This window comes from Raphanus sativus, unplaced genomic scaffold (genome assembly GCF_000801105.2).
Source record: "Raphanus sativus cultivar WK10039 unplaced genomic scaffold, ASM80110v3 Scaffold0773, whole genome shotgun sequence".
NCBI classification, from domain to species: Eukaryota; Viridiplantae; Streptophyta; class Magnoliopsida; order Brassicales; family Brassicaceae; genus Raphanus; species Raphanus sativus.
Window position 1 is genome coordinate 15,728 of NW_026616089.1, and position 14,912 is coordinate 30,639.

A 14,912-nucleotide genomic window follows, 5' to 3' on the forward strand; every position below is an offset into this window, starting at 1 on the left:
TTTTTGAGTTCCACTTCCTACATATTTGTTTTATTTTATTGTATGGAATATTTAGTATTGCAAACAAGGCAAGTATAACGTGTTGGGTTTAAAAGTTAGGTCTACCAGATCTCTCATACCATAGACAACAAGGGAAAGAGACTACTCGGACAAGAAGTGAATCTGCTACTTATTCGCCACTTCTTCTTCCTTTATATATTCTCGTTGAGCTATTTGTGATTATTTTATTCATTTCATTTGCATTTTGGTTTATAAGAGAGCCATGGATACCGAGTTTCTCAGAACACTAGATCCTCAGATTCTCTTGGGTGCCTTCGTGGCTCTCGTTGCCGTCGGTGCCGGTGCTGCTTACTATCTGTCCTCCTCCAAGAAACGCAGAGGTTCGATCCTAAAGTCACAACCTTTCGATTCTTATCTCTCTGTGTTCCAAGGTCCCACAATGCGTAGCTTAGTGACTGATTATTCATTCTCTTACAAAGTATGTATGAAATTAAGTAAATTTGTGTCGAATTCAATCGGTTTAGAAGGTCGCAGCAAATGAAAGAGTGATCCTTTTTGATATATAATACTTGAATGATTTATTAAAAAGCTTGTGAATTTTGTAGGGTGTTTGGATCCAGAGAATTTCAAGGAGTTTAAGCTTGTTAAGAAGCAGCAACTTAGCCACAATGTCGCTAAGTTCGTTTTCGAGCTTCCAACTCCTACCTCTGTCTTGGGTCTTCCCATTGGTCAACACATCAGTTGCAGGTTCGGTCTTCATACTTCTTTAGTCTCATTCTCTCCCCGAAACTTTCATACCAAAATTCAATCTTCCTGTGGGGTTTGCCAGATAAATACTATAACCTATCTGAAATGGCTGTGAAAATAATACTCATTTTGTAAACACTTTAGGTTTGGTTTCTGTGTTTCGAAATCCATTTTACAGAGCTTTGATGAAATATATAATGAATTTTTATCCACAGGGGAAAGGATGCTCAAGGAGAGGATGTTATTAAGCCTTACACTCCGACAACCTTAGATTCTGACCTTGGACGTTTTGAACTTGTTATCAAGGTGTATATGCTTTACTCTCTCAGCTTCACTTGACTCTCTTTTTTTTCATATTATTCTCACTAATTTCAACTAAAAATTGCTGGAAATTATTCCCCTTGGCAAAGTAGATGTATCCGCAAGGAAGGATGTCTCATCATTTCAGGGAGATGCGTGTTGGAGACCATCTTGCTGTTAAGGGTCCAAAGGTACTCTTTTATTTGCTTGCTTACAATACTTCTTCTGAATCTCAAAGCTTTTGTTTGTTGGTTTGTTACTTTTTTTTTGACTTGCCAGGGAAGGTTCAAGTATCAGCCAGGTCAGTTTAGGGCTTTTGGAATGCTTGCTGGAGGTTCAGGCATCACTCCTATGTTCCAAGTATGTCTGCCCACATTTTTGCATCTTATATCGTTTGATAAGTCAGTCAATGTATATGTTAAAAAAAAAACTTGTTTTTGATTCGCATTTGTGAAAGGTTGCAAGAGCGATACTTGAAAACCCAACAGACAAGACAAAGGTCCACCTCATTTATGCTAATGTCACGTACGAAGACATTCTCTTAAAGGTGAAAAATGTCTCCTCACCTGCTTGATTCTTATGAGTCTCAGAAAGCACTGCGTTTCTTCAAACTCTGAATATTATTAATACTTCTTTTTTTTCTTAGGAAGAGTTGGACAGTCTTACCGCCAATTATCCAGATCAATTCAAAATCTACTATGTTTTGAACCAGGTTAGCCACAAAATCCAAATGTTTTTGGCGTTCCTCTCAAGTAAAAAAAACTCTTTCTGATACCTTTATTCTCTTGGTGCTTTGGTATATACCCCTCTGTGGCAATGTGAGTAGCCTCCGGAAGTATGGGATGGTGGTGTTGGATTTGTAACCAAGGAAATGATCCAGGCTCATTGCCCTGCACCAGCATCCGATATTCAGGTCAAAAACCTTCCTCTGTTATTTGATCTTGAACATACTCAGATTGATCATCTACTCACTGTTTGTAAATCAAAAACCTCGGATCAATTCTGTAAGGGTTTGAAGCATAACCCATTTGACAAGATGTAGTTTTGAGTGAGTAAGATAGGGTTTTTCAGTGGTGTTTTTAATCTTTTTTTTTTTTTACGGTTTATGTTTGAATTACAGATCCTAAGATGTGGACCACCGCCAATGAACAAGGCCATGGCAGCAAACCTTGAAGCTCTTGGTTACTCTCCAGAGATGCAGTTCCAGTTCTGATCTTAACCTCTGCTTTATTGGCTTGGAGTCATTTTTAAAAACTCATTTAATCTGATCAATAACTTGTGTTACAATCCCAACTGAGACTTGTGTCTTTATTGAGTGAGAGTTGTGTTTCTGTTGGACGTTTCATAAAAGCCCCTTGTCCATTCGTTGTGTTATTATCCAATAGGAAGTTCCGGTTAGGCATGTGGTTTTTACCGGTTTGGTTTGGTATCATAAAAAGATTTGATAGTGACATCCACAAGACGTACCTAATTTGTGTTTGGTATGATGTTGTAAGCAATGTGACCGACTGGCCTACTTACGATACAATCATGAGTCACTTTAAAAGCATTACCTATAAAAGGGTGATTGAATTTGATTCTTGGTGGATTGATATAACATGTTTACAGACTTACAAAATATACATTTCGGTTAGTCGGCTTGTTCTTTTCGAAAGTTTTTTTAGTTGAATTATATAAAAAATTAAGTTAGTATATTACTTTTTTTTAAGTTGGCAGAGTTTTTAAAGCAACTCAATTGATCATACATAAACATTTACCTTCTAGTTTGTTTCCCGCCGTAGAGATTAAAGATGTTATTTGACTAATAACGACGTAAAAGTTGCTTTAGTTTTTTTTTTTGACCAAAGTTGCTTTAGTATTCATATTAGGTTAATAATGCTTTGTTATTGGTGATTTAAAAATAAAAGAATTGTTTTGATATGGAGAGCCTGCGTGGTTTCAATAACTTTTAAGCCTTGTTCTAATTCAAAAGTAGGCCACGGTCCAAAACATAAGGATGAATCATGACTCATAGTACACTTAACTTTTCCTTTTCTTGGTAATGAATCAAATGCTACAATGATCTATTGATCTGACACGTACCTCATTCTCTAAATTTTTCTTTACTAGTAGAATTATTATACCTTTTTTTGTCACAAGTAGAATAATTATACAACACGCAACTCTTCCACCACGTCGGGAGTCGTGACAATATAGGGAATCTTTTTGCTATTTGGCATTTTATGGTCAATCATCAAATATCATATACTGCAGTCTGCATATATGCTAATGTTAAAAGGTTTAGATTCCGACCATCAACAGTGACTGTATGTAAATCCAAACTTGTGCGCCTTCAACTAAAGCCTTCAATGTTTTTTTTTTATTTTGTAAAGCCTTCAATGTTGTTACCTAAGACAAACGTATCAGCGTTATAGATTTTATTCTTGTAGACTAGAAACGGCTCAAAAGACGAAAAAAAATAGGTTATGTTTTTTTTTTTTGGTAATCGAGTTTCAGAAAATCAACTTGATTAGTCTTTTCTCTTTACGTAAGTACGTATTTTACGAGTGATCTTCCACCTCAACAAACTAAGCAAAGCCGACAAATGTATAGCCGCCTGCATAAATTAATCACCGTAAAGTTGGTTGCATCATCATTACATTCTTTTTTTGCTATCAACCAATAACGTTTCCAACATAATTAAATACTAGTGTTCATGACTAGAACTTGTATCCATGTAAAAACGTCACTTGCCTAATGGTTAATTAATGGGAGTATTTCTACACGATATGTATCGTATTCGTTTCCATGTCAGTTTGGAGATGAAAGTACACTTTTAGTATGTCGTCATCTTGTATGATGCATGCTATTCGTTTTTTTATTTTCTTTCAAGCAATAACGTTTCCAACATAACTAAATATTGTTCATGAAAAAAAAAATTGTTCATGACTAGAACTTGTATCCATGTGAAAACATCACAGATATAATGGTTGATCAATATTTCTACACCATCTATATCATATTTCATATTTGTCTTTCATGTCGATTCGTAATTTTATTGTAGAAAAGTTGAATAACCTGAGGACAAAAATAAAGATCGTTGCCTTCCTCTTGTAGCTCGTCTGGTAAGCGAAGGCACAGTAATGTGAAACGCTACCGGTTCGAAGCTCGAGTAAGGCACAAAACAGAGGAAGAGAAGAAGAAAAGCAGAGGATTGAATCCAAACAAATGAGATATTCCTAAATATCTTTCTTTTTGATTAAAAAAAGATCGTTTTGAATCATCATCTGAATAAAATTAAAATTCGATTTCAAATCTTGACCAATAAAAACATTAATCTTGTTCGAGTCTACATAATATGATGCATATGAGTTAAAAATGGTAAATAAATGGACATCCTCTTCATGGAAAGGGACGTGGAAACTTTCCAAGAGTTTATTGTATCCTCTTTCTACTTTACGATGAATATGAGTTAAAAAATGGACATGCTCTTCGTGGAAATTTTCCAAGTGTTCATTTTGTCTTCATCTCTCGACCTTATCTTATTTCACTTTTCTTTTTTTCATTCTCAAAATTTCTAATAAATCACATGCGCATCCATTGAATAAAGACAATGATATATTTAGTGTTAAGTGTAACCTTCTTCTTTAAGCTTCTCTCCTTCTTTGTATATCTCTTTCACATCTCATTTTCACTCTCTCCATCTTCAAGAAACAAACAGAGAGATACGATGTTTTTCTCCAAGGATCTTCCATCACCTACATCATTCTTCACAGCTTACGCATCACTGGCAGGTTACATGATGATGATACGATCAATGGCTCACCAGCTTATCCCAGGCCCTGTCCAAGATCTCATTTACTCATCTCTCCGGTCTCTCTTCTTCAGCTCTAATTCAACAACTTTGACTCTAACCATCGACGACGACAACATGGGCATGCACAACGACATCTACCGAGCCGCTCAGACTTATCTCTCAACCAAGATCAGTCCAGACGCAGCCAGGCTCAGAATCAGCAAAGGCCATAGAGACAAACATGCCAACTTGTACCTCAGCGACGGAGAAACCGTCAACGATGTGTACCAAGACGTCGAGCTGAAATGGAGGTTTGTCACAGACCGAGGAGACAAGAAAGGCGATGACGACCGTGGAAGCGAGTACTTCGAGCTGAGTTTCGACAAGAAACACAAAGACTTGATCTTAAACTCTTACGTCCCTCATATAGAGAGTAAAGCTAAAGAGATTAGAGACGAGAGGAGAATCTTGATGCTGCATTCTCTCAACAGTCTCCGATGGGATTCAGTCATCCTCGAGCATCCTTCGACTTTCAAAACAATAGCTATGGAAGATGAGCTCAAGCGTGACGTCATGGAGGATCTTGATCGGTTCATTAGAAGGAAAGATTATTACAAGAAAGTTGGGAAAGCTTGGAAGAGGGGTTACTTGTTGTACGGACCACCAGGAACAGGGAAGTCTAGTCTGGTTGCGGCTATGGCTAATTACCTCAAGTTTGATGTCTATGATCTTCAGCTAGCGAGTGTGATGCGTGACTCTGATCTAAGGAGGCTCTTACTCGCTACACGTAACCGGTCGATTCTTGTTATAGAAGATATCGATTGTGCGGTTGATTTTCCCAACAGGTTGGAGCAACAACAGCCTGGTGAAGGCAAGAACCCTGGCGACTCTCAGGTTTGGTTCTGCTTATATGAATGTTTTAGATTTAATACTATTAGTGATTTTGTTAATAAGATTGTAAAATTAACCAAAGTACCAATTTTTTTTTTCAGTTTTTCAAAATGTTTGTATTATCGAATTATATATTTTAATCAAATTTTCCCAAATATCTTTAGTTTCTTATAATTCAATTTAGTGATTTTTCTTATAGTTCTATTAGATATATATGTTATTCAATTTCTTGTGGATTCCGTGGTAGTGGCATTTGAAAGAATTCAGTTGAACGTAAATAATATTTAAATGACATTTTTCAATAACATTTTTCTTGTGTTTAGCCACCTTTGACGTTATCAGGGCTGCTGAATTTCATAGACGGATTATGGTCAAGCTGTGGAGACGAGCAGATTATAATATTCACGACGAACCATAAAGATAAGCTTGACCCGACATTGCTACGTCCGGGTCGTATGGACATGCACATATATATGGGACATTGCACTTTTCAAGGATTCAAGACCTTGGCCTCTAACTACTTGGGCTTGAGCGACACCACAATGCCACACCGTCTTTACTCGGAGATCGAGCGTTTGATGGACGGTGAAGTAATTACACCGGCACAGGTAGCAGAAGAGCTGATGAAAAGCGAGGATGCTGATGTGGCGCTTGAGGGTTTGGTGAATGCTTTGGAGGAGATGAGGTTTAAGTCTGATGAATCGAGTCAGGTTATGAAGAACAAGAAGGAGAGTAGAGTGGAGATGGATGAGGATCATGAGAAAAGATTAAGGCGTGATACCGAGGGTTCTCCCAGGAAGAGCAGCAAAAGAATCAAGAAACTTGTTCTGTTTTGGACCTAAGACGTGTGCCACAAAATTCTATGGTCCAGTATTAGTTCACATAAGATAATGAGAGAAATAGGCTTACCATGATTTGAGTAGAGAAGGTAAGTAAATCTGTTTGTCTATTACATTTGGATGGACAAAGTTCAATTATGTCGAAAGAAATTGATAAAAAAATTTAAATGAAAAAACAATTATTGGGTGCAATAAGAGCAACAATATGGATTAAAAGGAGGCTTTTAAAAAATAATAATAATAGTAAATATAAATAATTTTTTAGTTTAAATAAAACAATTGAATTAATTAGTAAGATAGAGACAAGTGGAACTAGATGTATTTAGAGTGACATGTGAAATTAAAAGTTTTTAACAGTGCAACATTATCGGTGGTGGGGGACGGTTCTTAGGCGTGAGTCCCATCACTTTTTTGCAAAAAATGTTCTAAATTGTCGCTAAATAAGAAATGTTTCACATGAGTTTTTATACTGTTTGTGTGCTCCACTAACACGTGACGGTCCACGATTGATTTATTTTTTCCTATTTTTTAGATAAAGAAAAAATAAAATTTAAAAACTCCAAAAACGTTTTTACCGATAATCATGTCCTTAAAGACACTGATTTTTGAAAATTTTATGATTAATTGTTAAAATTCTTTTTAGTGCCCCCACGATTTTATGTTGAAACTTTACATTGCCTATGGTGATTCTTTTGGCTGGCTCCACCACTAAGTACTTGAAGAATACATGAAAGGTTTCTTGCTAGGAGAAAGGCTTCTATGTATGTTAATGGTGAAAGTATCAGCTGGACCTGAAAAGCCCCGTGAAGCTGTAGGAGAAGTCACAAGGAAGCACAAAAGAATAAGCAGCAGAAGCGTCTTCATCTTGAATGAAAGACAATCAAGACAAAGCAGTTTTGAGCGTGTGAGCGAGAGAGTGGTCCAGTTAAGATAAATTATTGTGATTGTTACTGTTTCGCTCTATAATTTCTACAGAGTTGAGAGAAAATAGAACAAGATCTCCTACAATCATTTTTTCACTGTTCACTATTCATCTTGGAAATTAGAGACATGCATAGAATTCTCTGTTGATATAACTGGCTGTATTTATCAGATTAGGAGCAATAAAGTTCAAGACAAGTCGAGGGCCGGTTCTCTAAGCAAAGCCAAATGAAACATTTGTTCTTACCCCCACAATTTTTCTTTGAAAAAAGTTACATAGACAGAAGTATTGAAATTTGTTTTGAAAAAATTAATTAAATTTTTCACTAAATTATCTACATCTCTCAATATTTCAGAACCGATTCTGAAGACAATTCAATAACTACAATTTAGAATATTTAGATTTGGGGTGGTCAAGGTTATTATGTTTTAGATTTTTTTCGAATATTTAGATTTGGGGCGGTCAAGATTATTATGTTTTAGATTTTTTTCTCGTTTTGTCGTTGAGCATATATCCGACTGTAATTGTTTAAGTCCATTGAACTTTTAGTTTAATATCTTTTTTTGGTGTTCAAAGAGAAAAAAGGATATCTAAAAAAGTGTATACGCGTTATGACAGTTTTTACGCGTTATGACAGCTTTTACGCGTTTACTGATTATATCAATAAGTTAAATATATATCATTAGATATTATAATTTATTAATTTTTATTTTATTTTATTTTCATAAGATTTTATACTATAAATATCAATTACAAAATTTAACATAATATATTATCATATGTTTATTTATTATTATAATTTTTAGACGGTTTAAAAGATAAACATTATAATTTCCGAGGTGCCGCTTAAACAAAGCTATAGAACATTAGTCAATACAAATCATTGTATTTTGAAAACTATGGGTGCAATTATTATCTAGCCTTTGTACTAATGATTTGGTAGTATACCATTTTTTTACAACAAAAAACTATTCTATTATTCAAACTGATATTTATGAAAATTTAATTTTTTGCCTTCGTAAATGAACAGACATGACTTTTTGCAATGTGCCTTTTGGTAATGTATATATTATGAAACATTTTTGTAACAATATATTAATATGAGACATGAAAATGAAATGAAGAAAAGAGAAAAGAAAAGAAAAGAATATACTTCAATCTTTGTTTGAAATATTTCCATGACTTCAACATTCATTTATATATCTCGAGCCAAACATTCATCATAAACCCACGCAAAGGTATGTGTCAGGTTTACATATTCCTGCATAAAACTTTTGCATGTACAAATTAGTGGTTCATCTTGTGTCATCTCACATTGGTTAACCAATGATTACATTCATTAATTCTAATAAAAGTTCATTAGTGGAAAAAAAGAAAGAAAAAAACAACCGTTCATAGTTCAAAAAATTCAAAGCATGATGGTGCAATTTCGCCTTTTTTCTTTCAATTATATAATTTATTTTTATTTTTATTTTATAATTTTTTTTATTTCCTTAACTTTTACATTTTCTCCATCGTTTTCTGATTTTCTTTTCTTTTCTGTTCAATTGTAATTTATATATTGCTGGTCTGTGTTTCTATTTTAATTTTGTCGAGGATGGCTGGTCTAGATTTCTATATTACTAAAAAAAACTATATTTTAATTTGGGAGAAAGAAAAAAATTACATTGACCATATTTTGTCCATTTTCTTAATATTACAAAATTAATACTTCTATTTAATTTTTAAAATGTGCTGTTTTTTTTTAATTGTGATATCTTTAAAAAAAAGATGACAACTGGTCTCCCCTCCAGTCTTGAGGGTCACAGGTCAAGTCTTATTCCCACAAACTTGTCCAAAATAAGCCTAAGTAATAGGGAAAGTTTAAATATTTCTCTCTTCTAATTCTTCCTACAGATTCATTGGACAAGCACAAGGATAAATAGAGGACACAGATAAGCCTTTGGACTCGAATAACTCAAAAAACATGACAGGGGCAGGTGTTAAGAACGATACCAATTTGTTGAACAACGCTGGTGAGGCGGATACGGCGGTGGAAAATGTCGGAGGAAGTGGTGACGGTGGTGAAAGTGGAGAGACAATTCTTCGCGAGACAGGTGATGATAGGCGTACAGAGGATGTGGAAGAAGGAGAAGAAGAAGAAGAAGAAGGCAAAGAAGAAGAAGAAAAGTTCTACACAGTGGAAGCTATCCGTAGTAAGCGAGTTCACAAAGTAAGCTCCTTTTGATTAGTATCTTCATGCAGTTTTTTTTTTTTTGCTTAAAGTATTTTCATGCAGTTAACGTCTTCGCTTCTACATGTATTGTCCGCTTTTAATGTTTTGATATCTTTTTTTTTATATAATGTTTTAATATCTTTCTTGTGTCTGTTTCTCGTGTTTGATTGATTGTGTGTATTGATTACTGGTTCTGACGCTTTAATATTTATGGTTTTGATTGATTGTAGGGTAAGGTGCAGTATCTGATCAAATGGTGAGTTTTTTCTAATCATACTCTGTTTTCATTCTTGATAAAGCATATGTGTTTTTTCTTACACTGACACAAGTTGTAAACTCTGTTTTAAAAAGGTGTGGGTGGGCGGAAAGACATAACACCTGGGAGCCTATAGAGAATCTGGAGTCTATTTCTGCTTCTGTAGATGCATTTGAAAAACGGTAATGATGCATCTAATGTAGCACTTCATGTGAAACTTTTTTTTTCTAGTGGATCTCCTTTTGTTAATGTATGCTTTCTTGTTTTCAAAGTTCGAGGAAGCGGAAGGGCAAGCATGTAGGTTCTAATTCTCAGTTGAAGAACAAGAACAAGAAGAAGGAGCAAGGTTTGATTGGAAAGGAGAAAGAACATGATCCGACACTCAACGAGTTAAGAGGAGCAGTCGTTAACAGTAACGGTGCGGGGAGTTCTCAGGAGGGAGGAGAAGGCATTGGTTCTGAGGGTGGCAATGCAAGACCAAACGGCCTTCTCAGGGTTACGCGTAAGAATAAGGAGGGTTGTGTCGGAGGTGCTAAGAGGAGGAAGTCTGCTACGGAAAGATACATACCAGATGAAACCATCACAACTAACAACCAGATAACAATAGCTACCGATCAGAACGAGACACCAGACTTGGACATCGTGAGGATCCTCAAGCCAGTGGAGGTTTCTAATTCTATAACAAACAATGGACAAGAATCGTTGGTAACTTTCTCGGCGCTGAGGTTTGTTCTCTCTTTGCACTTTGGTCAGTTTTTGAGTTTATATTCTTTGTGAACTTATTTTGGCTTTGTACTACTTATAGGTCTGATGGGGAGGAAGTAACGGTTGACAACAAGTTTCTCAGGGCTCATCATCATCATCTGGTAAGATTGTTTTTTTTTTCAAGAGCTTTTCTTATGCATTTTACTATCTTGAAGATTCTAACTTATTTGTGTTTTTTTTTTAACTCCAGCTACTTGATTTCTATGAGCGACATATCACTTACAGGCAGGAAAACTAAGGAAAATGTGAGTGCTTGTAGGTAGAACAAGATTAGATGTGCAGAGTGGATTTAGTGGCAAGTTGTTAATCCGTGAGGTTTGAGATTTGTTTCTCATCTCCTCGGGTTTGTTTATGAGTTCACTTTCTGTTATAGCAAATCTTGTCTCTTGGACTTTATACATTTCTTCTAATCGAGAACTTTGTTAAACTAGCTTGTTCAAAAAATTTAATTTCATGTCTCGTTGATGTTGTCAAAGTTGATTTCCATCCTCTTGGTATTTGATTGCTCTTTGTGCAAGAAAATCAGTTTCATATAGTCTTCTTTTCAGAACCCCTGCTTTATCTAAATCCTAGTATGCATTGCGAGTACTCTCATAATTCATAAGAGTACCATGGTGAGGATGAGGCAACATGCTCTTGTAACATGCCTTTAAATGTTACGAGGCAAACGTGTACCTCACAGAATTTTAACTTATTGAAAATGTAAAGAAACTCAAACCTTGACAAGTGAGGACATATATATACAATGCAAACCTTGTAGATTATAAAAGATATTCCCAATTGTTAAGTGAGGATTAATAAAATGGAATTGATTTTCTGAAATGTCCGCATGTGCATGTGACTGGTTGCAAATCGCGTAGTGATACCCAAGCAAACAAACAGTACTTTTGTAGATTGAAAGGTAGCTTTGACTGAGGGGATAGTAGAAACATGTAATGTATAATATTGTTTGTTAAGTTTGGCTAGAAAGAGTTAGACTCAGATGCTACCATAGTATTTTTAGGCCTGCAATTTTGGTTTTTCAAAAACCAAACCAAACCAAATTTTGGTTTTTTGTTGACCAAAATTTCAAAAAATAATTTAGAAATTAATCGAATTACATTCTACTCGGTCATCGGTTAATTTTTATTTTTTAATTTCAAAACAATTCGGTTAAAATCAAGTATTTTCAGTTAAAATTGGTTATTTTAATTAAATTTAATTAATTATTAGTTAAAATCGTTCTAGTTTCGATACTTCATCTATCTTGTTCAACAAAAGTAAATCTAAAAAAATAATATCTATCTGTTTTTCTTAGAAATATTTTTTACATAATAAAAATATAAAGTAAAATTTAATGAAACTATGTGTTCTATAAATTTTTAAAATTAATAATTTTTGTTATAAAACAAATGTTTTAGAGAAATTATAGTTTTGTATAAAGATTTTATTAATTTTTTTAATTTAATATTTTATAAGTAACTTATAAAATAAAATTTAATAAAATATATGTTAAATAATAAGTATATAATATTATACATTTAAATCTTTATATTGAATCGTTGAAATACATCTATTTGTATAAAAGTCGGAAAAGACCGTCTTTAACTTTTTAGTATTTATTATTTGTTTCATTTTAAAATAGATATTAATATTTATTTTATTTATGGATATTCAAATATTTTGGATCGAATTGAAGCAAATAATGAATCGGGTCAAATTTAATGGATAAAATATCGGCCCTAACTTTTAGTAGTATCTTATCTTGAAGAACTTTTTGCCCCGTGGCACAAAAAAATATGGCCGGCTAATTATCGTGATCTTCTTCGATTAGATATTGGCATCTTACTCTGATAGAAATTTCAAAAATCAAATCAAATCTCTTCCTTCATCTCTGGTCGATCTGCGAGAATCATCAAAACTAATCATCACATGTAGCTGCTGCAATAATTTTTTTACAACAAAACTAATCATCACATGTAGCTGCTGCAATAATTTTTCTTCACAATCTAATGCCAAAAGGTGTTTTCTTGTTTACAATGTTTGATTACTCTGCGATCAGTTTGAAAAAAGTGGAGAATCTTCAATAAACCTCATCTTTTTGTTCTTCGTTTCTTTTCTTTTGGAGATAGTATGATTAAAGATTGGTTCTATCAATATCCACTTTTATCTATTGTGTAATCAGAGGTTTACTGAAAAGTGAGTACATGTGTCCAAAACTTTACAAGTAACTATGGATTCTAATTTGTTTCCAAACTTTTTTGGTCTCACATCAAATACATGTAGTAATCGTCGTAATCACCAACCTCTATCATGTGTTGCTTAGGCACAGAGCCCACAAGTCATCAAACCTTGACAAATGAGGATATGCAAACCTTGTGAACCGTCCACATGTTAAGTACAAGACTTGAATTTTTTTGTAGATTGAGATGGCAGCTTTGACAAAGGGGATAGATGAAACCTGTCACTTATTATATTATGTGTGTTAAGATTGACTAGAAAGAGTCTACAATAAGATGCTATCGTAATATTTTCCAACATCTAGGAAGAAAGCTTATCCAACTTTTCTTTCTTAACCAGCGCGCGTTGGCCTAGTGGTAAAGGAACTCCGGCTGGAGTGCCCGCCCTAGGTTCGATCCGCGTTGGCCACGAGAGGATTTATCCGGGCTCCTCTCGCCCCCCAGACCACTTTGCGTAACCAAGAGCCCTTGAGTGGACGCTTAAAAATCCTGTAATGGCATGGGCATAAACCCGGTAGGATCACGCTTAGTGGTCGGATACTGGGTTATAAAAACTTTTCTTTCTTCATGTGTAAGGTTCTAAATATTTCTTATTGGTTGAGAAAAGAAAACAATAATAAAAAAGGCACATGATGGTTACGTAATTAACATATGTTATCTTGAAGACTTGGGGGGGGGAACAGAGATAAAACCAAATATATTAAAAGGAACCGCGTGGCGTGAAAACTACGGCTCGATCAGGCAGACGTTTCCTCTGTTTCAATAAAATGCAGCCGACACACGTCGTGATATTTCGATTAGAAATCGCACTCTGAGAAATTTCAAAATCAAATCAAATCTCTTCATTCGTCTCTGGACAAATCCTCGAGGATCAGAAATCTCTTAAGCTTCTTGGTACGTTTATCTTCAATTTTTGGAAGTCTTTTTTTCTGGCTTTTACGTGTTAGAAGACAATTTTTATGCTAATTAACATTCAAATATACTTTCTTTATGTCCTTGTATATATATTTCTTCGAATCCGAAAGTAACAAATCTCGAAAACAGATATTGAAGTAGATTGCTAATGGTGTTTTGGTTTTTGAAACCCTAGAAACCAGTGTTAGTATTTGAACCTCTAGTGTCCCAAACGAATCTTCATTCTTTTTCTTTGTCCGAGATGAATATGTATGTGAGGAGATGAGAACCGATCTTGGTTATGCATGCATGTTGATATCGATTGGAGTCTTGATTTTTTTTTTCTTTTGAAGCTAATTGCTTTTTTTTTAAACTGACACTAGCTTTGAAATTAGGACTAGACACCAACATCAACAAATAAAAACTAGGTTAACTTGTTTTCTTCTTTTCACAATACAACTGATTGTTTCACGGACCTGATCCAATAAAATATTTATTTTTCGTTCACAATCTTATGACAAAAGGTGTTTTTTCTTTGCAGTGTTTGATTACTTTGAGATCAAAGTTCGAGAAAAAATGGGAGAGGATCAGAATAATAATCACAATGACAAAGGAATCTTTCACCACTTAGCTGGATTTGCAGCCGGACACTACCCACCTCACGGTCATCATGGTTATGGTCATCACGGAGCTCCTTATCCATACCCTCCTCCCCCTCCTCCTCATGGCTATCCACCAGCTGCTTATCCTCCACACGCTGGTTACCCTCCAGCCGGTTACCCTCCAGCTGGTTACCCTCCTGCTGGTTACCCTCCAGCTGGTTATCCACCTCACGGTTATCCCGGTTCATCTCACTCTGGTAATTTCAATCTCAACATTTATTTTCTTTCTCCTACCAATGTCTTTCTGTATTCTGTTTTTTTTTTTTATAAAATGATTCCACAATTATTAGCATTTTAAGTGCAAACTAGATTTTGACCCGCGGTTTCAAACCGCGGGATAATTTTTCGAAACAATCTAAATTTATTTGATATAAATTTGTATTTTTATTGTATCTACATTTGGATGTTATAAATGAGACATTATATT

General features: G+C 34.7%; 4 protein-coding genes across 4 annotated transcripts; all 4 read left to right on the forward strand.

Annotated features, from left to right (window-relative positions):
- Positions 1-27: 27 nt before the first annotated feature.
- Positions 28-2,409, forward strand: LOC130503027 (NADH--cytochrome b5 reductase 1-like). Its single transcript, XM_056997704.1, has 10 exons — positions 28-156; positions 257-380; positions 606-747; positions 963-1,053; positions 1,161-1,238; positions 1,327-1,407; positions 1,505-1,594; positions 1,694-1,759; positions 1,874-1,960; positions 2,168-2,409. Exons 2-10 carry the CDS (start codon positions 263-265, stop codon positions 2,258-2,260), a joined length of 846 nt encoding a protein of 281 aa, XP_056853684.1. The 5' UTR covers positions 28-156; positions 257-262; the 3' UTR covers positions 2,261-2,409.
- Positions 2,410-4,624: 2,215 nt separating this feature from the next.
- LOC130503021 (AAA-ATPase At5g17760-like) lies at positions 4,625-7,581 on the forward strand. Its single transcript, XM_056997698.1, has 2 exons — positions 4,625-5,716; positions 6,037-7,581. Exons 1-2 carry the CDS (start codon positions 4,640-4,642, stop codon positions 6,553-6,555), a joined length of 1,596 nt encoding a protein of 531 aa, XP_056853678.1. The 5' UTR covers positions 4,625-4,639; the 3' UTR covers positions 6,556-7,581.
- Positions 7,582-9,298: 1,717 nt separating this feature from the next.
- Positions 9,299-11,210, forward strand: LOC130503022 (chromo domain-containing protein LHP1-like). Its single transcript, XM_056997699.1, has 6 exons — positions 9,299-9,686; positions 9,920-9,945; positions 10,041-10,127; positions 10,218-10,670; positions 10,751-10,811; positions 10,901-11,210. The coding sequence occupies exons 1-6, from the start codon at positions 9,441-9,443 to the stop codon at positions 10,946-10,948; spliced, it is 921 nt and encodes a 306-aa protein (XP_056853679.1). The 5' UTR covers positions 9,299-9,440; the 3' UTR covers positions 10,949-11,210.
- A 2,364-nt stretch (positions 11,211-13,574) lies between these two features.
- On the forward strand, positions 13,575-14,682 carry LOC108844636 (glycine-rich protein A3; the record flags this gene model as incomplete). The annotated part of the gene is given in 2 exon segments (XM_056997697.1): positions 13,575-13,823; positions 14,365-14,682. A coding segment is annotated over 1 exon segment (283 nt), but the record flags the coding sequence as incomplete, so codon positions are not given.
- Between the last annotated feature and the right edge of the window lie 230 nt (positions 14,683-14,912).